This window comes from Pezoporus occidentalis, unplaced genomic scaffold (assembly GCF_034315485.1).
Source record: "Pezoporus occidentalis ecotype Australia unplaced genomic scaffold, CSIRO_AGI_Poc_V1 ctg392, whole genome shotgun sequence".
Taxonomy (NCBI): domain Eukaryota; kingdom Metazoa; phylum Chordata; class Aves; order Psittaciformes; family Psittacidae; genus Pezoporus; species Pezoporus occidentalis.
In genome coordinates, this window is record NW_026915716.1 from 241,635 (window position 1) to 265,322 (window position 23,688).

At 63.2% G+C, this 23,688-nt stretch overlaps 4 protein-coding genes and 1 non-coding gene across 5 annotated transcripts; all 5 read left to right on the plus strand.

Moving 5' to 3' along the window:
- The first annotated feature begins 219 nt into the window (after positions 1-219).
- Positions 220-5,015, plus strand: PRIM1 (DNA primase subunit 1). Its single transcript, XM_062632657.1, has 13 exons — positions 220-376; positions 1,223-1,380; positions 1,457-1,563; positions 1,657-1,730; positions 1,836-1,972; positions 2,043-2,101; positions 2,233-2,347; positions 2,625-2,711; positions 2,794-2,938; positions 3,527-3,596; positions 3,710-3,795; positions 3,865-3,963; positions 4,962-5,015. The coding sequence occupies exons 1-13, from the start codon at positions 274-276 to the stop codon at positions 4,979-4,981; spliced, it is 1,260 nt and encodes a 419-aa protein (XP_062488641.1). The 5' UTR covers positions 220-273; the 3' UTR covers positions 4,982-5,015.
- Positions 5,016-5,267: 252 nt separating this feature from the next.
- On the plus strand, positions 5,268-14,291 carry NACA (nascent polypeptide associated complex subunit alpha). The gene is made up of 9 exons (XM_062632661.1): positions 5,268-5,387; positions 5,637-5,708; positions 10,385-11,278; positions 11,978-12,063; positions 12,138-12,215; positions 12,778-12,924; positions 13,077-13,205; positions 13,921-14,043; positions 14,161-14,291. Exons 2-9 carry the CDS (start codon positions 5,639-5,641, stop codon positions 14,173-14,175), a joined length of 1,542 nt encoding a protein of 513 aa, XP_062488645.1. The 5' UTR covers positions 5,268-5,387; positions 5,637-5,638; the 3' UTR covers positions 14,176-14,291.
- Positions 14,292-15,842: 1,551 nt separating this feature from the next.
- On the plus strand, positions 15,843-19,590 carry PTGES3 (prostaglandin E synthase 3). The gene is made up of 8 exons (XM_062632663.1): positions 15,843-15,965; positions 16,692-16,837; positions 17,145-17,214; positions 17,407-17,505; positions 17,680-17,769; positions 17,904-17,966; positions 18,308-18,332; positions 18,687-19,590. The coding sequence occupies exons 1-8, from the start codon at positions 15,843-15,845 to the stop codon at positions 18,704-18,706; spliced, it is 636 nt and encodes a 211-aa protein (XP_062488647.1). The 3' UTR covers positions 18,707-19,590.
- A 457-nt stretch (positions 19,591-20,047) lies between these two features.
- ATP5F1B (ATP synthase F1 subunit beta) lies at positions 20,048-23,668 on the plus strand. Its single transcript, XM_062632656.1, has 10 exons — positions 20,048-20,207; positions 20,428-20,610; positions 20,801-20,975; positions 21,075-21,196; positions 21,394-21,578; positions 21,650-21,808; positions 21,895-22,017; positions 22,852-23,064; positions 23,158-23,359; positions 23,459-23,668. The coding sequence occupies exons 1-10, from the start codon at positions 20,063-20,065 to the stop codon at positions 23,554-23,556; spliced, it is 1,605 nt and encodes a 534-aa protein (XP_062488640.1). The 5' UTR covers positions 20,048-20,062; the 3' UTR covers positions 23,557-23,668.
- LOC134170896 (small nucleolar RNA SNORD59) lies at positions 21,249-21,322 on the plus strand. Its single transcript, XR_009967403.1, has one exon. It is a non-coding gene; the product is annotated as a small nucleolar RNA SNORD59 (small nucleolar RNA).
- Positions 23,669-23,688: the final 20 nt, after the last annotated feature.

Here is a 23,688-nt window from a genome sequence, read left to right on the forward strand (position 1 = left end):
CCGCCCCGGCCTTGCGGGCTCAGCCCCGCTCCGTGCGCCCGTCGGGGTAATCGTTAACGCGGAGCGGGGCAGCCCCGGGGCTTCCCGCACCACCCCCCCCATGCGCTGCCGCCCCGGGACCGCCCCGAGCATCCCGGGACCGCCCCGAGCATCCCGGGACCCCCTGGGTCTTCCCCCGACGTGACTCGAGCCGCTGCCCCCCCTCCTCCTCCGGGGCCGGACTACACCTCCCGGCGGTCCCCGCGCTCCGCTTCCCGCCGCTTCCCGCCCGCCATGGCGCGGTTCGAACCCTCGGCGCTGCCCGAGCTGCTCCCGGTCTTCTACCGGCGCCTCTTCCCGCACGGAGCCTACGGCCGCTGGCTCGGCTACGGCGGCGGTGAGCGGGGTGCGGGAGCGGGGCTGGGGTACCGGGACGGGGATGCGGGAGCGGGGCGGGGATGCGGGACCCGGCTGGGGCTCTGATGCTGGGTCGGGACTGCGGTCCCGGGGGCTGCGGGACCGGACTGGGGCTGCGGAATTGGGTTGGGGATGCGGGACCGGGTTGGGGATGCAGAAGCAGGTCGGGCCTGCGGTTCCGTGCTGGGGCTGTGATACTGGGTCGGAACTGCGGTCCCGGGTACCGGGTTAGGCATGCGGGACCGAGTTGGGGATGCGGGACCGGGTCGGGACTGCGGTCCCGGGTACCGGGTTAGGCATGCGGGACCGAGTTGGGGATGCGGGACTGGGTTGGGGCTGTGATACTGGGCCAGGACTGCGGTCCCGGGTCCCGGGTCGGGGCTGCGGAACCGGGTCGGGGCTGCAGGACCAATTTGGGGCTGCGGGACCAGGTTGGGGCTGCGGGACCAGGTTGGGGCTGTGGGACCAGGTTGGGGCTGTGGGACCAGGTTGGGGATGTGGGACCAGGTTGGGGATGTGGAACCAGGTCGGGGCTCCGGGACCGAATCACGGCTGTGATACTGGGTCGGGGCTGCAGGACCGGTTTGGGGACGCGGGACCGGGTCCTGGGAGCTTCAGGACCAGGTTGGGGCTGTGGTACCGGCCTCGGGATGCGGTACCGGGTACTGGGGGTTGCAGTCCTGGGTCCCAGAGGCTGCGGGACCGGGTCAGGGCTGTGTGACCAGGCTGGGGCTGTGGTACCGGGTTGGAGGCTCCAATACCAGGTCCCGGGGGGCTGTGGTACCAGCCGGGGGTACCCTGCAACCCTCCTCCCACCCCCCTGCAGTGGTGAAGAACTACTTCCAGCTGCGGGAGTTCTCCTTCACGCTGCGGGATGATGTCTACGTGCGCTTCCAGTCCTTCGGCAGCCCCCAGGAGCTGGAGCGGGAGCTGCAGAAAACCAACCCCTACAAGATCGACATCGGCGCCGTCTACTCCCACCGGGTGAGTCCTTGATCCGGGCACCCCAAGGGGAACCGGGCCCCGGTGGCGCTGAGCCCATTCCCATCCCATCCCGCAGCCCAACCAGCACAACACGGTGCACCTGGGAGCCTTCCAGCCGCAGGAGAAGGAGCTGGTCTTTGATATCGACATGACGGACTACGACGACGTCCGGACGTGCTGCAGGTTCCCCATAGGAGCCGGGAGAGCTGGAAAGGGATAAAAGGGGGGGTTGCAGGGGCAGGGGGTGCAGCCTGACCCATTGCTCTCTGCCCACAGCTCCGCCGATATCTGCTCCAAGTGCTGGACCCTGATGACCATCGCCGTCCGCATCATCGACCGTGCACTCGTGGGTGAGGGTCCTGGGGACCCCTCATGCACCCGTGGATGTGGTGGTGTCCGATGGGGTTGGGTTGGGAATGCCGCATCCCAACACGCTCCCGCTGTCCCCTCCGTAGAGGACCTGGGGCTGAAGCATCGCCTGTGGGTGTACTCGGGCCGGAGGGGTGTCCACTGCTGGGTGTGCGATGATGCCGTGCGCAAGTGGTCCCCAGCGCTGCGGGCGGCCACTGTGGAGTACCTGACCCTGGTGAAGGTGGGTGCATGGGGAGCCGGGCACCCCCCTTACGGCCCCCCAACCCGCTGAGCATCGCTGTCCCCCCCAGGGTGGAGCAGAGACCGTGAAGAAGGTGAACCTGTCCGAGCCCATCCACCCCTTCATCAGGTCGGCTGGGGACCCCCTTCCCTGGTTCTGAGTGATGCTGAGTGGTGCTGAGTGATGCTGAGTGGTGCTGAGTGATGCTGAGTGGTGCTGAGTGATGCTGAGTGGTGCTGAGCCTCTTCCCTGCTCCACAGGCGCTCGGTCGCTGTGGTGGAGAAGTACTTTGAGAGCTACGCACTGGTGGGGCAGGATATCCTGGGCAGCCCGGAGAGCTGGGACAAGGTGCTGGCCCTCATCCCGGAGGATATCCTTCCTGTGGGGGGCATGCCGCAGTGCTCGGTGCTGGATGGGTCCGAGAGGGGGGGAACGGGGTCACCCCAGAGGATGCTCAGGCCCTGGAACAGGGTACCCAGGGGATGATGGAGTCACCATCCCTGGCGGTGCTCAAGGCCAGGCTTGGAGCACCCTGCTCCGGTGGAAGGTGTCCCTGCCCGTGGAGCTGGATGAGCTTTAAGGTCCCTCCCTCCCACCCCAATGCCCTGGGTCTCCCATTGTCCGTGAGCAGCCTTGACCCTGCCCACAGCACCGCGAGGCGCTGCAGGCCGAGTTCCCCAAGAAGCGGGACTCGGTGCAGCGCTGGGAGCTGCTCAAGGGCTGCATGGAGCGGACACGGGTGAGTGTGACCCCATCCAGGGACCAGGGGCCGGGCACCAGCACCCACCCCACTGCCCCTGCCCCACACGTGTGCCCCACAGAAGCAGGCAGCGGCCGGGAAGGGCACCTCGTGCTTCGCGGACTGGGAGGTGATGCTGCAGTTCTGCTTCCCCCGCCTCGACATCAACGTCAGCAAAGGGGTCGGGCACCTTCTGAAGAGCCCCTTCAGCGTCCACCCCAAAACAGGTTGGTCTGGGGTGGGGATGGCACCGCGCAGGGATAGCATCCCAATAGGAATAGCATCCCATAGGGAGAGCATCCCAATGGGGATAGCATCCCATAGGGAGAGCGTCCCAATAGGGAGAGCATCCCATAGGGAGAGCACCCCAATGGGGATAGCATCCCATAGGGAGAGCGTCCCAATAGGAAGAGCATCCCATAGGGAGGGCGTCCCAATAGGGATAGCATTCCATAAGGAGAGCATCCCATAGGGAGGGCATCCCAATAGGGATAGCATTCCATAAGGAGAGCATCCCATAGGGAGGGCGTCCCAATAGGGATAGCATTCCATAAGGAGAGCATCCCAATAGGGAGAGAATCCCAATAGGAATGGCATTCCATAGGGAGAGCATCCCAATAGGGAGAGCATTCCATAGGGATGGCATCCCAGTAGGGATAGCATCCTAATAGGAATTGCATCCCATAGGGATAGCATCCCATAGGGATAGTATTCCATAGCGATAGCATCCTAATAGGAATTGCATCCCATAGGAATAGCATCCCATAGGGACAGCATCCCATAGGGCCAGCAGCCCCATGACTGCTCTCCTTCAGGTCGCATTTCGGTACCCCTGGACCTGCAGAAGCTCGACCAGTTCGACCCCTTCACCGTCCCCACCATCAGGTATGTGATGAGCAGTGGGGCCTGGCTCTGCCCCCAGGGGCCCCCCCTAGGTCCCATCACCGAATGAACCGGGTTGGAGAAGACCTCGCAGCCCATGACGGCCTTGCCCGCAGCTCCCTGTGCCACGAGCTGGATGCGGCCGGTGCCGACGGGGAGCAGGAGGATGGAGCGGAGACGGAGCCCAAGCGGCGCGCGCGGGGTGAGTGTGACCTGGGGGGGCAATGGGGGGGCTCCCCCCATGGCTCCTGCTCAGCCCCACCTCCTGCAGACTACAAGAGGACGAGCCTGGCGCCCTACGTGCGGCTCTTCGAGCACTTCGTGGAGGACATGGAGCGAGCGCGGAGGGGGGAGATGCGGAGGAGGAGCGGTGGGTGCCAGCGAGGGGCTGTGCTGCACCGGAGCAGGATGGGAGCCAAATGGGAGCAGAATTGGTCCTGAATGGGAGCAGAGTGGGAGCAGGATGGGAGCCGGATGGGACCTGAATGGGAGCAGGATGGGAGCCTGAACAGGACCATAATGGCAGCAGAATGAGAGCCTCAATGGGACCTGAATGGGAGCAGAATGGGAGCCCCAATGGGAACCTGAATGGGAGCAGACTGGGAGCCCCAATGGGAACCTGAATGGGAGCAGAATGAGAGCCCCAATGGGACCCAAATGGGAGCCTGAACAGGACCAGAATGGGAGCCCCAGTGGGACCTGAATGGGAGCAGAATGGGAGCCCCAGTGGGACCTGAATGGGAGCAGAATGGGAGCCCCAGTGGGAGCAGAATGGGAGCAGAATGGGAGCCCCAATGGGAACCTGAATGGGAGCAGAATGGGACCTGAATGGGACCAGAATGGGAGCAGAATGAGAGCCCCAATGGGACCTGAATGGGACCCAAATGGGAGCCTGAACGAGACCAGAATGGGAGCCCCAATGGGACCTGTATGAGAGCAGAATGAAAGCCGCAATGGGAGCTGAATGGGACCTGAATGAGAGCCCCAATGGGAGCTGAATGGGACCAGAATGGCGAGCTGAATGGGAACCCCAATGGGACCTGAATGTGAACCCCAATGGGAGCCCAAATGGGACCCGAATGGGGAGCTGAACGGGACCTGAATGAGAGCTGCAGTGGGAGCCAAATGGGACCCGAATGGGAACCCCAGTGGGAGCCCCAATGGAAGCCCCAGTGGAAGCCCAAATGGGACCCAAATGGGGAGCTGAATGAGAGCCCCAATGGGAGCTGAATGGGAACCCCAATGGGAGCTGAATGGGACCGAAATGGGACCCCCAATGGGAGCTTGAATGGGACCCCCAATGGGAGCTTGAATGGGACCCGAATGGGAGCTCTTGGCTACAAACCTCCCTGTCTCTCCTCATTACAGACCTGCAAGGAGACTTCTGAGGCCTCCGCCATCCTCCCCTCCGGTGCCCGGAGCCACATCCCGGTCCCTGCCCCACTCCCCCTGCCCCACACGGACCCTTCTCTGGTTTTGTCCCTTTTCTACGCAAACACCATTAAATGTCCCCATTCACCGCCTGCCTGCGCCCGGGACCTGCCTCTGTCTTGGGCTTGTGGGGCTGCTGCTCCCCATACCCTGCCCTATAGCGGGGGTTCGGCCCCACACCGGTGGTCCCAGCCCCACACGGAGGGAAGGGGGGGGGGGGGGCGGAACGGAAAGAACCCGGAACGCAGGAGCGCGGTGGCCGGAGCGGGGCCCCGTGCCCCGGATGTGCTCATCCTCCCGGAAGTCCCGCATCCAGCCGCTCGCTCTCTTTCCGCCGCCATCTTGGACCCTGCTCCCCGCACAGTGAGTCCATCCGCCGCCATCTGTCGCCATCCGCCGCCATCCGCCGCTCCGGCGCCTCGGCGGGGGCCGATAGCCCCTTACGGGCCGCCCCCGGGCGGGCTGGAGGGAGGGAGGGAGGGCGGGCGGGAGGACAGCGGGAGCCGGGCCGCTGGGGCCGGGAGGGCCGGTAGAACGCGGCCTGTAGCGGGGTGTCCGGTAGCCGGTGGCGGCGGGCGGCCCCCGGCCATGGTGCGTTCTCCCTCTCCGCAGAAATGCCCGGCGAAGCGACAGAAACCGTCCCGGCCACCGAGCAGGAGCTGCCGCAGCCGCAGGCTGAGACAGGTGAGGCCGGACACACACCGGGCCCCGCAGCCGGTCGGTGTTAACGGGGGGAGCTTGACCCCCGGGGGGGGTTGCTCGTTGCTGCCGTGTTCGGTTGTTCCCCCCCGTCCCAAACCCGGCTGTTGGAGTCATTGCGTTGGGGGACCCCCCCCCGTGTCGCAGCCCCCTCGGGTGTCATTGGAGCGATGGGGATGGGCCGGGGGGGGGGGGTCAGGAGGCCTCCAAGCGCTGGAACCGGTTGGGGTTGGGGAGCAGGGCTCAGGCTCTGCCTGGCTCCATCGGAGGGGTCCCCGTGCCCTGGGGCTGCCTGGCTTTGGTGCATCCCAGGAATAGCCCATGGAATGCTGCAGGCTTGGGGAAGCTGCTCCGGGGAAAGGAGTTGCGCTGCTGGCGCTGAACGGGAGCGTGGCAGCAGGGCCCCTGCTCTTCCCCAGCCTGGCTCATTCCATGGCTTTCCCTGCGAGCGGCGTCTGTGGATGTGGGGATCAGGAGGGAATGTGGGGCTGAGTGACGGCTCTTGCTGTGGCAGCTGCAGTGCCGAGCATCCGGAGCCGCTGCGCTCCTGGGCTCCCTCCAGGAATCGCTGGGATTCCTGCGCTGGGGCCGCTTCCCAGCGTCCTCCCCATTCCCAGCTGGGAGCAGCCTCAAAGGGAGCCGGTGGGGGGAAAGGGGCTGCCCGGAGGGGGCCGCTGTGTGTGTGCGGGGCTCGGGAGCAGCGCAGCCCTCGCCAGGGGTTGTTGCTCCTGCCTGGAGCACGTTCCTTCCCTGGGGCAGGACGTGGCCTGGTGCCTGTTGCCTCCGGTGGGTTCCCATCTCTTCCCACTGGGATAGGCTCGGGAAGTGACTAAGACATAATGACATGAGGACATGGAGCTGTTGGAGCGAGGCCACGAGGATGAGCAGGGGCTGGAGCAGCTCCCATAGGAGCCAGGCTGAGAGCATTGGGGCTGGAGCAGAGAAGCTGCGTGGGGAGCTCAGAGGGATGCTGGAGAGGGACCTGCATCAGGGACTGGGGCGATGGGACAGGGGGTGATGGGTTCAAAGTGGAACAGGGGAAGTTCAGGTTGGATACAAGGCAGAAGCTCTGTAGTGTGAAGGTGCTGGGACCCTGGAATGGGTTGAATGGAGAAGGTTTGGATGCTCCATCGCTGGCAGTGCTCAGGGCCAGGTTGGAACACCCTGCTCCAGGGGAAGGTGCCCCTGCCCCTGGCAGGGGTTGGGACCTGGATGAGCTTTAAGGTCCCTTCCAACTCAGACCGCAGAGGAGGCTCTGAGGCCTCCACACGTGGTGCTGCTCCGGGGAGCAGCGAGCTGAGGGTGTTGGGTCACTGCCTCCGGGCTCTGGGTGATGCCCTGCGTGGGGCTGGGCAGGTTCCACTCTCCCAGCCAGCACGGGTGCTGGTTCCACTGGTCAGACTGGCTGCTCTGACAGCCTCTCCCCTGAGCGCTTCCCTTTGATCACCAGCTGGTGTTGGGAATGGTGTTGGGATGCTCCCATCGCTGCTTGTCTTAACGCGTTGTTCTCACCCCGCAGCCCCTGGCACTGCTCCTGTCCCAGCGCCAGGTACTGGGGACCCACTTTAACCCCTCGTGTGGCACCGTAACCAGAGTTTGTTGTTCTGGGGGAGGGACAGGGGGTGCAGTTACATTAACCCTTAACAGCCTGCACGTGGGGGGGCAGGTCACTGCATGGAACCAGGACTCAGCATCCCATGTCCCACAAGGCCGGAGGGGGCTCTGCCAGAGTTGGATTCGAACCCTCAGTGGATCCTCATCCCAGTGCTTCCCAGCCCTGGGGTCTGGCCAGGCCTCTGTGGAGCTTGGGACAACCCCTCTGGGAGGGAAGAGCCAAGGGCAGAGCCCGGCATTCCCAAATGCCAAGGTTTGAGTGGGGGAGCCCAGGGCCTTGTGCTGGTCCCTAGAAGGGGATGAAGGTCCTGCCTGTGCTGGTGCATTGGGTGATGCTCTTCTGCTGGGGTGGGGTGGGGGGGGCCAGGGCCGTGTGTCCCCCCTGCTCCCTTCTCTCATGGGTTCACTCTCTTTCTCTCCTGTAGCTGTTCCTCTCGCTGCTCCCTCCCCAGCCCTGACCCCAGCCCAGGCTCTCCCAGCAGAGCTGCCCAGTCCCACCACTGCTCTGCTGCTCCCCCCAGCCCCCATTTCCCCCGCTGTGGTCCCAGCTGCGGCCATCCCCGTGTTCTCTGTCCCCCCGCAGCTCCCTGCCCCAGCTCTGCAGGTCCCGGTTACCATTGCCCCCCCTCCAGCCCCAGGCTCTCCAGGGCCTGCCCCAGTTAACCCAGTGTCTCCAGTGGCCCCTGCTCCTCCTGCTGCTGCTGTGACGGTGCCCCCCCCCCTCAGCCCTGGTGCTCCCCCCGCAGCGCTCTCCCCCCCTGCCACCCCTCTCCCACCTCCCCCTTCCCTTCCCCTTGTGTCACCTCCCCCCCCGGTGTCCCCCCCTTTCCTGCCTGCTCCCACTGTGCCCCCCAAGGCTGCAGCTTGTCCCCAGGGCCCGCCCCCCCCTCCTGCCTTCCTGGCTGCCCCCAGGGCCCCACTGTCACCCCCAGGGATGTCACCGGGGGGTTCTGCTGCCGCCGCGGCCCCTGGGGCTCCTGCTGCTGCCAGTACCTGTCCCCTGGGCCCTGCCCTGCCCGTGCCCTCTCTGGCACCTGCCCCATCTCCCCCAGGGCCACCCCCAGCAGCTCCACTGAGTCCCATGTCCCCAGCGGCACCCCCTGTGCCCCCGGCCCCTCTCACACCCACAGTGGCAGCTGCGCCTAAAGCAGCTCCTGGGAGCCCGGTCCCTGCTCCTCCTGCTGCTGCTCCTCCTGCAGCCAAAGCAGCTCCTCAGGGCCCTGTTCCTGTCCCTGCTGCTGCTCCTCCTGCAGCCAAAGCAGCTCCTGAGGGCCCTGTTCCTGTCCCTGCTGCTGCTCCTCCTGCAGCCAAAGCAGCTCCTGAGGGCCCTGTCCCTGCTGCTGCTCCTCCTGCAGCCAAAGCAGCTCCTGAGGGCCCTGTCCCTGCTACTCCTGCTGCTGCTCCTCCTGCAGCCAAAGCAGCTCCTCAGGGCCCTGTCCCTGCTGCTGCTCCTCCTGCAGCCAAAGCAGCTCCTGGGAGCCCGGTCCCTGCTCCTCCTGCTGCTGCTCCTCCTGCAGCCAAAGCAGCTCCTGTGGGCCCTGTCCCTGTCCCTGCTGCTGCTCCTCCTGCAGCCAAAGCAGCTCCTGAGGGCCCTGTTCCTGTCCCTGCTGCTGCTCCTCCTGCAGCCAAAGCAGCTCCTGTGGGCCCTGTCCCTGTCCCTGCTGCTGCTCCTCCTGCAGCCAAAGCAGCTCCTGAGGGCCCTGTTCCTGTCCCTGCTGCTGCTCCTCCTGCAGCCAAAGCAGCTCCTCAGGGCCCCGTCCCTGCTCCTGCTGCTGCTCCTCCTGCAGCCAAAGCAGCTCCTGTGGGCCCTGTCCCTGCTGCTGCCCCTCCTGCAGCCAAAGCAGCTCCTGAGGGCCCCGTCCCTGCTCCTCCTGCAACCAAAGCAGCTCCTGAGGGCCCTGTCCCTGCTGCTGCCCCTCCTGCAGCCAAAGCAGCTCCTGAGGGCCCTGTCCCTGCTGCTGCCCCTCCTGCAGCCAAAGCAGCTCCTGAGGGCCCTGTCCCTGTCCCTGCTGCTGCTCCTCCTGCAGCCAAAGCAGCTCCTGTGGGCCCTGTCCCTGCTGCTGCTCCTCCTGCAGCCAAAGCAGCTCCTGAGGGCCCTGTTCCTGTCCCTGCTGCTGCTCCTCCTGCAGCCAAAGCAGCTCCTGAGGGCCCCGTCCCTGCTCCTGCTCCTCCTGCAGCCAAAGCAGCTCCTCAAGCCCCTGTCCCTGCTCCTCCTGCAGCCAAAGCAGCTCCTGAGGGCCCTGTCCCTGCTCCTCCTGCAGCCAAAGCAGCTCCTGAGGGCCCTGTCCCTGCTCCTGCTCCTCCTGCAGCCAAAGCAGCTCCTGTGGGCCCTGGCACTGCCACCTCCCCGCCTGTCCCACCAGCGATGGCAGCTCCTGCCCCTCCTGCAGCCAAAGCAGCCCCCGTGAGCCCTGTCCCTGCGCCTGCTGCTCCTCCTGCTGCTGCCACTGCAGCTCCTGCAGCCAAACCGGCTCCTGTGACCCTTGCCCCTGCTCCTCCTGCTGCTGCCACTGCAGCTCCTGCAGCCAAACCGGCTCCTGTGACCCTTGCCCCTGCTGCTGCTCCTGCTGCTGCCACTGCAGCTCCTGCCCCTCCTGCAACCAAACCTGCTCCTGTGAGCCCTGCCCCTGCTGCTCCTGCTGCTGCCACTGCAGCTCCTGCCCCTCCTGCAGCCAAACCTGCTCCTGTGAGCCCTGTCCCTGCTGCTGCCACTGCAGCCCCTGTGGGCCCTGCTGCTGCCCCCTCCCTGCCTGTGCCCCCAGCGCCACCAGCCCCTGGGAGCCCGGTCCCTGCTCCCTCAGCCCCTCCTGCAGCCAAAGCAGCTCCCACGAGCCCAGTCCCTGCTCCCTCAGCCTCTCCTGCAGCCAAAGGGGCTCCTGTGAGCCCTGGCCCTGCTCCCTCAGCCCCTCCTGCAGCCAAAGGGGCTCCTGTGAGCCCTGGCCCTGCTCCCTCAGCCCCTCCTGCAGCCAAAGGGGCTCCTGTGAGCCCGATCCCTGCTCCCTCGGCCCCTGCCACTGTGGCTCCCCCAGCTCCTGCTCCCCCTGCAGCCAAAAAGCCTCCCAAGAGCAGCTCCACTGCTGCTGCTCCAGTGCCGGCGGCTGCACCGGCTCCTGCTGCCCCCCCTGTGGCTAAAGCACCACCCAAGAGTCCCGGTGCAGCCACCCCAGCTCCCGCTGCCCCCCCTGCAGGCAAGGCAGCTCCTGTGAGCCCAGGCACTGCTCCATCAGCCACAGCCACAGCAGCTCCTGCTGCTGCCAAAGCACCTCCAAAGAGCCCCGATGCAGCCAGCCCAGCTCCAGCCACGGCAGCTCCTGTGAGCCCGGGCACTGCTCCATCAGCCCCAGCCAAGGCAGCTCCTGTGAGCCCAGGCACTGCTCCATCAGCTCCTGCAGCCAAAGCAGATCCTGTGAGCCCGGGCACTGCTCCATCACCTCCTGCTGCCCCCCCTGCAGCCAAGGCAGCTCCTGTGAGCCCAGGCACTGCTCCATCACCTCCTGCAGCCAAGGCAGCTCCTGTGAGCCCAGGCACTGCTCCATCAGCCCCAGCCAAGGCAGCTCCCGTGAGCCCCAGTGCAGCTCCAGGAGCCCCCTCTGCACCCCCAGCCCCGGGGGTTCCTGGTGCCCCCCAGAAGCCACCTCCTGACGCCGCTGCTCCCCAGGAGGCCACGGGTGGCTCTGTGCCCCCTCCCGCTCCCCCCGTGAAGAAGCAGAGCCCCGGCAAGGCCTCCAAGCGCCCGTCCCCATCCAAACCCAGCACCAAAGCCCCCCCCTCCATCCCCAATGACAACGATGACGAGGAGCTGCCCCCCCTGATCCCCCCCGAGCCTCCCGCTGCCGAGCCGCCGGTGCAGCCCATCCTGGTGGATCTGTGCCCCCGAGCAGCCGTGGCCCCCCCCGAGGCTCCTGCTCCGGCCAAGCAGCCCGGCCTCAGGAATGACAAGGGTATTTGTCCCCACGGATTGCTGTGTGCATGGAGTGGCACTGCCTGGATACTAACCCGCCCCCCCCATGGCACTTGGTGTGTTGGGCTCTCCAGGGAAGGGGTGTGGGGGGGGCAGGTCTGAGCCGTGCCAGAGCTGGGGGACAGGGAGGGGATGTATCCCATGGGATCAGGGCCCAGGGGCACTAACAGCGTGTGCTCAGGGCACGGTGTGGCTTGTGGCATGGCTCAGCCGGAGCTGGCTTCACGGGCCTGGTCCCGTCAGCCAGGAGGAGCTGGGGCCAAACCAGGCTCCGGGGAGGCTCCGTTGCCTGCCCGAGCTCTTGGGATCCCGGAGGGCTCCTGTGTGGAGCTTTGTGGAGGAGGACACGGGACCGAATGGAGGTAATGGTGCATGAGAGGGCGTTGTGGTCACCCGGAGACACCCGGCTCTGTGCTCAGACACGGCTTGTGCTTCCCGAGCAGGAGCCAAGGCGAGCATCCAGAGATGCTCCTGCAGGGTCACTCCTCGTAGGGAAGCTGTGGAACGGGGCAGCAGGAGTTGGCTTCCGTCCCTGTGCTGTGGAGCTGAGCTCCAGGTGCTGCCTGAACCGGTTTGACACCAGATTCACTGCGCTGAGTGGAAACCTTGGCATGTGGCTCCCGGCTCTTGGTGCAGCCCTGAGCTGAGGTGCAGGAAGTGACTTGAGTTTGGTCCGTAGGGTCCGGAACAGAGTCTGACAGCGATGAATCCGTACCAGAGCTCGAAGAGCAAGACTCCACACAGGCCACGACACAGCAGGCACAGGTAGGGAGGGTGGCAGGGGTGGTGGTGGGATCCACCAGGATTGCCGTGATCCCTCCTGTTCTCTGTCCTTGCAGCTTGCAGCAGCAGCTGAGATAGATGAAGAACCCGTCAGCAAAGCGAAACAGAGCCGGAGTGAAAAGAAAGCACGGAAGGTGAGGAGGGATTCAGGGATGGATGGCACAGCATCGCCCCGTGCTGGCTCTGGGTCCCCTGTCTGGCCCTCGGGCAGAGGGATGCAAACTCCTCGTGGCTGGGGGCCGAGGGTTGGGCTGGGAAGTGAATTCCCTCCCAAGCTCCTGGCTAAAAGCCTGGGAATGCTGCTCTGCAGCAGGAAAGCCACATTGGGTGAGGCCCTAATCCGTGGGCACAGGTCTCTGGAGAGCAGAGGAGCAGGGGCTGGAGCAGCTCCCGTATGGAGCCAGGCTGAGAACGTTGGATCTAAGGAGGCTCTTCCCTGTAGGGGAGCCTGGAATGGGTTGAATGGAGAAGGGTTTGGATGCTCCGTCCCTGGCAGTGTTCAAACCAGGTTGGACAGGGCTTGGAGCAAGCTGCTCTAGTGGAAGGTGTCCCTGCCCCGTGGCAGGGGTTGGAACTGGATGAGCTTTAAGGTCCCATCCAACCCAACCCATTCCATGACCCTATGGACACGTTCCTCAGGCTGCTCTGTCTCAGTCACTCCTTTGCCCCCCTTCCCTTTCTCTCCTGGTTCTTCAGGCAATGTCCAAGCTGGGCCTTCGCCAGGTGACAGGAGTAACCAGAGTCACCATCCGCAAATCCAAGAACATCCTCTTTGTCATCACAAAGCCAGACGTGTACAAGAGCCCTGCTTCAGACACCTACATAGTCTTTGGCGAAGCAAAGGTGACGTGACCCCGCTGGTGGCCCCCTCATGGGGGTTCCACCTTGCCACATGGATCCTGGGGGTCCTATGAGCAGAGCTGGATGCACTGGGGAGTGTGGGGAATGAGGATCTCTGTGTCCTGCTCTGTCTCACTTCTTCTTCCCTCTGCCAGATCGAAGACCTGTCCCAACAGGCCCAGTTGGCAGCTGCTGAGAAGTTCAAAGTGCAGGGAGAAGCCGTTTCAAACATCCAGGAAAACACACAGACCCCCACGGTGCAGGAGGAGAGTGAGGAGGAAGAGGTGAGCTTGGAATGACAGAGCCCAGCCCTGGGCATTCCCCTGCTTTGCTTTCCTTCTGTTGTGTTTTCCATGGCAAAGGGATGGGGCAGGGGCAGGAGCAGGTCCCCATTGCCCTGGCTTCCCTCCCAGCTCCTCTCTTTGTGGCCTGGGAGCGTGGGGGAGCTGCCACCATCAGGACACTCATAAAATCATGGAATGGTTTGGACTGGAAAGGAGCTTAAAGCTCATCCAACCCCTGCCACGGGGCAGGGACACCTGCCACTAGAGCAGCTTGCTCCAAGCCCCATCCAGCCTGGCTTTGAACACTGCCAGGGATGGGGCATCCAAACTTGTTCCATTCAACCCATCCCAGTGTCCGACACGCTCACACTAAAGAACTTCTGCCTTAGATACAGCCTGAACTCCCCTGTTCCAGTCTGAAACCGTCACCCCTTATCCTGTCTCTCCAGTTCCTGACCAGGGTCGCTCTCCAGCATCCACTGCAGCCATCCAGCCTGTTCCTTATCCCCTGGGTTGCCCATCCCTCACATCCACGTGTTTAAAGACGAGGGACATGGGGGACAGGGACAAACACCTTGCACAAGTCCAAAGCCAATCCTGTTTGTCAGGGGTTGAGTAAGCATGCCTGGAGGTGTTCCCAAGCCATGTAGATGAGGCTCTGGGTGGCATGGCTCTTTCCCAACCTGGTTCCTTCCCTCATTCCCTGCTCCTTTAGGTTGACGAAACCGGCGTCGAGGTGAAAGACATCGAGCTGGTGATGTCGCAGGCGAACGTGTCCCGAGCAAAGGCCGTGCGTGCCCTCAAGAACAACAGTAACGACATTGTAAATGCCATCATGGTGAGTGCCAGCCCCGGCGAGGGCTCCTGCTGGGATGGGGACCGGCACCACGGGGGTCTCCCGCTGCCGCTGTGGGGCTGCCGTGGCGTGGATCCCCACATTCCCTTCTCTCCACAGGAGTTGACGATGTAGCTGTGGGATGGAGGAGCCTTTTTTGGTGTTTCAGAGAAGAGTTCAAATGCGACTGCGTTTAAAATTTGTACTATTTCTATCCGGGAATAAAAGTTGTGGCTTATTGTTGGTGAAAACACCCAGTGCTCCCGGTGCCGAGGGCCCAGGGTGGAACCTTCCTCCCGGGAAGATCGCAGCCCGATACCCTGTCCCAGGAGCCTCTTCCCTCCTTTCCTTCCTGTCCCAAAGGACACCCGCTTCCAGCCTGGATGACTCCAGTGCAGGGTGTCACGTCCTTCAGCACCCCAGGGCTTCCCTTCACAGCGGGATGGGGATGGATTCTGGCATCTTCCAGCTGGATCCAAAGGGATGTGCTGGTGGGAAGCCCTGAAGGGGAGGGGGGGCTCTTTGCCTCCTACCAGCCACTGCTCCGAGAGCCTGGATCTGCATCAGTGGCACCTTCCCGCTGCTTTCCCAGCCCTATTCCATTAACCTGTGTTTGGGAATAGCTCATGGAAGCTGTGGAGGGAATAAGGGGTGATGGGTGCTGCTGGGAGCCCCCCGTTACCCCACTGTTGACAGGTTTCATTAGGGAAAACGATGGAGCAGCAGCAGCAGGGTTCCTTGTGGGGGGGGGTAAGCGACGGGATTCGCTGGGAAAACCGCCGGGATTCCCGGTGGGAACGACGGGGTTTTTAGGGAGCAGCGACGCCGATTCCACCCCCGACGCGTGGAGGTTGAAAAGCTCATCCTGCAGCATCCTCAAGCTCTATGAATGGTCGGGATGCGTCCCAGGAAATGAACCCGGGATCCGGAGTGCACAGGACACCCAAGGAGGGGGTTGGATGGCCCCAGGCAGTAATTGAGCTCTGTGGCTAAGCTGGAGGTGGGTTCCATTGAGGTGTCATGGGCAAAGCTGCGCCTGAGCGTGGCTCCGGAGCTCCTGGAAGCTCTTCTGCAGTCCTGGGATTGTCTTCTCAATGGGTGACTGGAAGAGGCAGGGAGATGGGAATTGCAGGGAGCAGCCCTGGTGCCCCAACATGAGGACATGGAGCTGTTGGAGCAAGAGGAGGCCACGAGGATGCTCAGGGGCTGGAGCAGCTCCCATAGGAGCCAGGCTGAGAGCATTGGGGCTGGAGCAGAGAAGCTGCGTGGGGAGCTCAGAGCAGCTTCCAGTGCCTGAAGGGGGGTACAAGGATGCTGGAGAGGGACCTGCATCAGGGACTGGAGCGATGGGACAGGGGGTGATGGGTTCAGAGTGGAACAGGGGGAGTTCAGGTTGGATACAAGGCAGAAGCTCCATAGTGTGAGGGTGCTGGGGCGCTGGAATGGGTTGAATGGAGAAGGTTTGGATGCTCCATCGCTGGCAGTGCTCAGGGCCAGGTTGGAGCCCCCTGCTCCAGTGGAAGGTGCCCCTGCCCGTGGCAGGGGTTGGGACTGGATGAGTTTTAAGGTCCCTTCCAACCCCTTCCGTGGAGCACAGGAGATGTTCCCTGGGCTGTGTTGGTGCACGGGGTAAGGCAGTGTTTGAATGAACCCGTGTGCTTCAGAGAGGCCTAAAACCCCTTGAGGACGTGGGAATGGTCCCAGCCAAAGCCCTTGGGCTCCTGGGATGAGGTTGGCTGAGGAAGGAGGAAGCATTGGGCTCCTTTTGGAGCTTCTGTAAGGAACCAGCAAATGCCCTGGGGATGCAGGAGCATCTCCTGACGCACTCGGAGCACGTGAAGGCTCCACCAGCAGCTTCCCTGTGTGTGGAGTCTCCTTGGGATGTCGGCATCCATCTCATCCCAGAGTTGAGTTTGCAGCTCCAGGTATCCCGTGTTAGCGGTGCTGAATGGTCAGGCCTCACTCACGGCCAAGAGAAAGTTTTCACCCTCTTAAAGGAAGAATTTGAGCTTGGAAAACCCGGATAAAAGGTTGGGAATGGGAACTGTGCTGGAGGAAATCGTTCTCTTTCACCCCCTGTGGAAGTGATGCCTTGTCCTGCAACGCTGCTCTGAGGGTTGCTGCTGCCTTTGCACCCTGTGGGCAGCACCCTCAAGGCTGCAGTGGGAAGCCCAGCACCTTGGAATGCTGGAGAAGGGAATGCCTCTAGAGCCAGGTTGGTGGTGGTGAAACGCCTGGGGAGCGATCCCAGCACCCAGCACCCGCTCCTCAGCGCAGGAAGCATCACATCCAGGGCTGGGGTTGTGCTTCAGCTCCCCACAGGCCCTATAGCTGCAATAAGCATCATGGTGAGCGCCCATCTGGCTCGCTCAGAGCACTGACCATCAGCCCAGCCCGAGAGCCCTGGGGTGGTTTCTGGTTGTTGCTGCTCGTGGTGCTTGGAAGAAGCCAAAGGACCCCCCCAGGAGCGTGAACCAGAGCCTCAGTGGGGTTTGGGGCCTGTTCCTTGGGTGACAAAAAGCATCGGGGAGCTGCAGCCGCCCCCCTTATCCCAAAGCTTGGCATCATTTTGCGTTGCTGTGGGTCTGGGCTCCACCAAGGAGCTCTCTGGGGGGGTCCCTCCTTGGCTTCGTTGTCTCTCTGGGAGCTGACCTGGCTGTCCCCTGTCCCCCCCCCTCCACAGGCAGCCCGCCTCCGCCAAGTGGTACGACCGCCGAGACTACGTCTTCATCGAGTTCTGCGTGGAGGACAGCAAGGACGTGAACGTGAACTTCGAGAAGTCCAAACTCACCTTCAGGTGCGGGGCCAGGGCTTCCCTCAGCCCTTCCCCATCCCGCTTGAGCTCCAGGCCCTGCTCCAGCTCCGCTGCCCTGCCCCTGCTCGGGGCTTCCTGTTCAGCTCCATCCGTGCTGGTCCTTCCCCGTGAGGAGCTTCCCCAAGCCTGGAGCATCCCATGGGGCTCTTGTGCCCCACTGTGATAACGGGTAGAAGGGCAGGGAGAGAGACAAGAAGCAGGCTGGGTGATGCGTGTGCTGACGTGCAGATGGAGCGTGTCTGTTGCAGGGGCTGGTGTGGACCAACCACGTCTTGTTTTCTCTCCGCAGTTGTCTTGGAGGAAGCGATAACTTCAAACATTTAAACGAAATCGACCTTTTTAACAATATTGATCCAAATGTGAGTATCCTCCTGGCTTCCTAGGGCTGCGTCCTGGGGAACAGCGGCTCCTTCGGGATGCTGGCGGCGCTTCCGGCCTCGAAAGCATCTCTAGATGGTGTCCTTTAGGGCAAGGATGAAGTTGGTGGATGAAGCTAAGTGACCAAAGCAGCTTTGGGGGATGATGTTAACAGGGATTTTCCTCCCTTTCAGGAGTCAAAGCATAAAAGAACAGACAGATCTATCTTGTGTTGTTTACGAAAAGGAGAGTCCGGTCAGGCATGGCCAAGGTTAACGAAAGAGAGGGCAAAGGTGGGTTCAGCTCCTCTTGTCTGCCTGCTTTCCAATGGGGTTTCCTATTTGGGTGATGGGGAAGTGATGCAGTGGCTCGTGGGTCACCTCAGAGCAGCGCTTCTGCTTTACCTTCCTACGGTACCAGCTCGGTACTTGCTTGTCCTGCACTAACACCCTTGTGTTGCTGCGCAGCTCAACTGGCTCAGTGTGGACTTCAACAACTGGAAAGACTGGGAAGATGACTCAGATGAAGACATGTCCAATTTCGATCGCTTTTCCGAGGTAGGGGAGCACAAATCCCTGGAATTTGGGGTTTCCTTCCCTGGGATTCCCTCTGGGCAGAGCCTTCCTCCTCCTCCCAGTGGCGCTTGCGGTGCTGCTTCACCCTCTAACGTGCTTTTATCTCTCTGGAGCAGATGATGAACAACATGGGTGGAGATGACGACGTAGACTTGCCAGAAGTAGATGGGGCAGATGATGTAAGTGCTCTGTAGTAAATACACCTTGCTCTGTGCCGAGGTCAGGCTCTTCAATAGCTCCAAAGCCCCTCTCCAGGTTTCCTGTACCCCTTTTAGGCACTGGAGCTGCTCTCAGGTCTCCTCTTAAGGAGCCTTCTCTCAGCCTGGCTCCAGAGCACACTGATGGATCCGTAGCTCCTGGTGCCAGTGAGGCCAGACTGAGCTCGTGCTGTGCAGCAGCACAGGGTTCGCTGCAGGAACAGCAGCTCCTTTGCTGCTGGTGGGAGGGGTGGTGGTGGTGAAGGAAAAGGCTCCTTCAAGCCCGCTCTGCTCCAGTTAACGTTGTCTCTTCTTCTTCCCAGGACTCACCAGACAGTGATGATGAAAGTAAGTCCTGTCCCAGCGTGATTCCATGAGGGGTCGCTCACTGAACCCTGCCTCTGAGCTAATGCCAGGCCTGGCCGAGGGCTGTAATCCAATGGAAGCCTTTCCACAGCAGTCTGAAATCCCAGTTTGGCCTCCTCAGCGCAGGCCTGGGGAGGCTTTGGCTTTCAGAGCAGCCCTGCCCATGGAGGCGGCTTCTCATGGAGTGGTTCCAGTGCCTGCTCATGGCTCTTCCTTATGAAGAACCAGACCCAGAGGCCTTCAGCTGCCCCATAGCTGATGCTGGGGGTGACGAAACAAGGCTTGAAACCAACCCCAACCCCACTAATGCTCTTCCCTCTTCTCTTTCCTCTCTAGAAATGCCAGATCTGGAGTAAGGAAAAGCGTCGTCTTCAGGGTTTGGGGAAAGAACTTCATCACAACATTTCATAACCGAGATAAGAATTCCTGAGTTGATGATAGCCCTAACGGGAGCTCCTGCATCCTTTAACCCATTTTCAGTCCATTTTCAATGGCTTCACTGGTGGTAGGTGTGTACCATGGCACGGGGCGGCCTGAAAGCCACGAGAGGCAATAACTTTATGCATGAACCAGTTTTCCAGCCTTCCAACAACCAACCCCCAACAAATCCCCCCCCCCAGTTGAGGTGTAGGCCATTGAGACAGAACAGTTGCAATAAAGTTTACAGAGCCTCCTTGCCTCGTAGCAGATATAATTCCCATGGGACAACCCTGAGTTGACACCAAGTTGATAGAATTGAGCATTTCTCCCTCTTCCCCCCCCCCGCCTTCTTTTACCCAGTCCCTGTGGCCTGAAATTGGATGTTTGGACCGGGAACAAGAACTGGGGCTGTTGGCTCACGGTGGGGCCCTTCCATTAAACTTTGTATTGAAAAGGCAACACCAGTTCTCCTCCGTGGGGTTGTTCCATCCCGAGCCACCGGGTACCGGTGGCTGGAGCCTGTCCCCTGGTACCGTTTGGCTCTAAAGCTTTACACCCTCCTCCTCCTCCTCCGGGGCGATGCCTGTACATTGTTGCTTGTTGAGCTGTTCCTTTAGACCAAATCCTATTTGCACTGTGGCTGTGGAAGCGAGAAAGGGTGGGGAGGCACCGGGGGCACCGGGTACCAGGAATTCCGCCGGCCCCCCCCTCCCCCCCCACCGGGGCACCTCCCAACCGGGCTGAAAAACCTCAATTTGTGTTCCGAGCAGCTGGGATTTTTTTAATGTCTGCATTCTTTCTAATAAACTGTTGAAGACTCCCGGGCCTCGCCTCCTGCTGCGCCTGCTCCGCACCGGGGACGGGGACGGTGGGGGACGCGATGCTGGCGGCCCTGGTGGCTGCATTGGGGGGATACGGGATGGGACGGGACGGGGGCAGCGGCGGCTCCATTGGCCGCAATGGGACTGGGGGGGGGGACGGGACGGAAGCGGCCCCGGTGCCGCGGTCACCGCGCCCGGTCCAAGGACAAGCGCGGACACGTGCGCCGCCGCTTCCGCCGCTCTGCGCTTGTCCCCGCCCCTTCCCTCTAAGCTCTCCCAATCACCTCCTCCCTCTCCTTGACGGATGGCTAATCCTCCCAATGGCGTCGCGGCGAGAGGAGAGCGTGGCCAATCGCAGAGCGAGCGCGCGTCGGCGCCGTATCCAATGGGGCGCGCGACGTGGCGCCGCGGTCCCGCCCCGCCGAGGGCCGTGCAGGCGCGGGCGGGGCGCGGGGCTCAGTCGGCGGCGCCATGTTGGGGCTGGCGGGTCGGTGCTCGGGGGCCGCCGCCGCCGCCGCCGTTGTTCGGCCGCTGCTGCGCCGCGAGGCCGGGCCCGGCCGCCGCCTCCTCCCGTTGCTGCTGAGCCGCGGGGCCGCGCCCGCCGCCGCCGAGCCGCGTGAGTGCGGGGCCGCGCACCCGGGGTCACCTTGGGGCCTACGCGGGTGAGGGGCCGGGGCCTGCAGCGGGGATGGAGCGGGAGCACCGGGAGGGGGGGTCCCGGGGGTCTCGGGCCTTGCCCCGGCCCCACACGGGTGCCCGGAGCTGCCGTTTCCCCACCCCAACCACCCCCGACCTTGACTCGTCCCCGTTGTCTCCCCCCCCCAACCCCGCTGCAGGCCGGGACTATGCGGCCCAGGCGGCCCCCGCGGCCAAGGCGGGCTCCAGCACCGGGCGCATCGTGGCCGTTATCGGCGCCGTGGTGGATGTGCAGTTCGATGAGGGGCTGCCCCCCATCCTGAACGCGCTGGAGGTGCAGGGCCGGGACACGCGGCTGGTGCTGGAGGTGGCTCAGCACCTCGGTGAGTGCCCGCTGCGGCCGTGGCCGTGCGCTCCCGGTGCCTCCGCCGTGCATCTCAATGCGAGGCCTCAGGACCGCGTTTCCCGTCGGGAGATCGCGGTCTGCGGCTTCCGTGCCCGGGGGAAGGCAGCGGCGGCTCCCCGGGGCCAGCCCTTGGGCGCTGCTGCGACGCTGCCCTTGGCCTTTGGCAGGGGAGAACACGGTGCGCACCATCGCCATGGACGGCACCGAGGGGCTGGTGAGGGGCCAGAAGGTGCTGGACTCCGGAGCTCCCATCCGCATCCCCGTGGGCCCCGAGACCTTGGGCCGGATCATGAATGTCATCGGGGAGCCCATTGACGAGCGGGGCCCCATCACCACCAAGCAGTGAGCGAGGCCAGCCCCGAGCCGCGCTGTGCCGTGAGCAGGCTCCGCGCTCAGCCCCGGGGCCCGGTTGGAGCTCCTGAGCCCCGTTCCTCCCCGCAGGTTTGCTGCCATCCACGCCGAAGCCCCCGAGTTCGTGGAGATGAGCGTGGAGCAGGAGATCCTGGTGACAGGGATCAAGGTGGTGGATCTGCTGGCGCCCTACGCCAAGGGGGGCAAGATCGGTGCGTGCTCCCTATGGGCATGGAGGGCAGGGGAGGGGGAGAACGGGAGATTCCTTCGCTGATGAGGAACCGTTTGACTTTCGTTCTTCTGAGCTGGCTGAAGCCACTTGGATTGATCTGAGGAGGAAAAGGGGAGCAGGGAGGTGGGGGAGCGGCCGGGATGGGCTGGGCATGGAGCAGGATTCCCCTGGTGCCAGGTTTGTTCGGAGGCGCCGGCGTGGGTAAAACGGTGCTGATCATGGAGCTCATCAACAACGTGGCCAAAGCCCACGGCGGCTACTCGGTGTTCGCCGGCGTTGGGGAGAGGACCCGTGAGGGCAATGACTTGTACCATGAGATGATCGAGTCCGGGGTCATCAACCTCAAAGATGCCACATCCAAGGTATAGAGAAGGGGTTCTCCTGAAGGGGGGGTACCGGTAGCACCGTGCCCACCCCCTGTCCTTGCCCGCAGGTCGCTCTGGTCTATGGGCAGATGAACGAGCCCCCCGGTGCCCGCGCCAGGGTGGCCCTGACCGGGCTCACGGTGGCCGAATACTTCAGGGACCAGGAGGGCCAGGACGTGCTGCTCTTCATCGACAACATCTTCCGCTTCACCCAGGCTGGCTCCGAGGTGGGTGCTCAGCACCAGCCCCGCTGTGACCCCCCCCTCCATCCACTTGTGCAGCCCCTCAGAGCCTCTGTACCCCCCACCCCAAGGTGTCAGCTCTGCTGGGGAGGATCCCCTCTGCCGTGGGCTACCAGCCCACCCTGGCCACCGATATGGGCACCATGCAGGAGAGGATCACCACCACGCGCAAGGGATCCATCACTTCGGTGCAGGTGAGGCTACGACTGCATTGTGCACCCTAAGGATGCTGTGTCATCGTCCCCTCCTGTCCCCAGCATCCCCATTGTCCCTTCTTATCCTCATCATCCCCTCCTATCCCCATCGTCCCTTCCTGTCCCCATCATCGCCTCCATCCCCATTGTCCCTTCCTGTCCTCATCGTCACCTCCTATATCCAATTGTCCCTTCCTATCCCCATTGTCCCTTCCTGTCCCCATCATCCTTTCCTGTCCCCATTGTCCCCTACATCCCCATTGTCCCTTCCTGTCCCATTGTCCCCTCCATCCCCTTTGTCCCTTCCATCCCCATCGTCCTCTCCATTCCCTTTGTCACTTCCTGTCCCCATCGTCCCCTCCATCCCCATCATCCCCTCCATCCCCATCGTCCCCTCCATCCCATTGTCACTCCATCCCCATCATCCCCTCCATCCCCATTGTCCCTCCATCCCATCGTCCCTCCATCCCATCATCCCCTCCATCCCATTGTCCCCCATCCCCATTGTCCCCCATCCCCGTCCCTCCATCCCCATTGTCCCTCCATCCCATTGTCCCTCCATCCCCATTGTCCCCTCCATCCCATTGTCCTTCCATCCCCATCGTCCCCTCCATCCCCATCATCCCCTCCATCCCCATCATCCCCTCCACCCCATTGTCCCTCCATCCCCATTGTCCCCTCCATTCCCATCATCCCCTCCATCCCCATTGTCCCCTCCATCCCATTGTCCCTCCATCCCCGTCCACCCCATTGTCCCTCCATCCCATTGTCCCTCCATCCCCATTGTCCCTCCATCCCATTGTCCCCTCCACCCCATTGTCCCTCCATCCCCAGGCCATCTACGTGCCAGCCGACGACTTGACCGACCCTGCCCCTGCCACCACCTTCGCCCACTTGGACGCCACGACGGTGCTGTCCCGCGCCATCGCCGAGCTGGGCATCTACCCCGCCGTGGACCCCTTGGACTCCACGTCCCGCATCATGGACCCCAACATCGTGGGGCCCGAGCACTACGACGTGGCTCGAGGGGTGCAGAAGATCCTGCAGGTGAGGGATCCAGGGCTGCCCCCCGTAGGAAGCTAGGGGGGTGCACGTGGAGCCGCTCACCCTCGCCCCCCCCCTGTTTTCTGCTCTTTGCAGGACTACAAGTCCCTGCAGGACATCATCGCCATCCTGGGCATGGACGAGCTCTCCGAGGAGGACAAGCTGACGGTGGCGCGGGCCCGCAAGATCCAACGCTTCTTATCCCAACCCTTCCAAGTGGCCGAGGTCTTCACCGGCCACATGGGCAAACTGGTGCCGCTGCAGGAGACCATCAAGGGCTTCAAGCAGATCCTGGCGGGTACACAGAGAACCGGGATGGGGATGGGGACACACGGATGTTTTGGGGGTGTCATTCCCCCCCCCGTTCTCCTCCTCTTCACCCCCCATCTCCCCACAGGTGAATATGACCATCTCCCCGAGCAAGCCTTCTACATGGTGGGGCCCATCGAGGAGGCGGTGGCCAAGGCGGAGAAGTTGGCTGAAGAACACGCCTGAACGTGGCCCCCCCCCAACAACAACAACACCGGACCCGCCCCCCCCCCCCCCAAAACCGGGGCCTCCCCCTCCCCAATATTTAACATTTCCAATAAAACATCAGTTGAAAACACTCCCGGGGGCCTCGTGTGA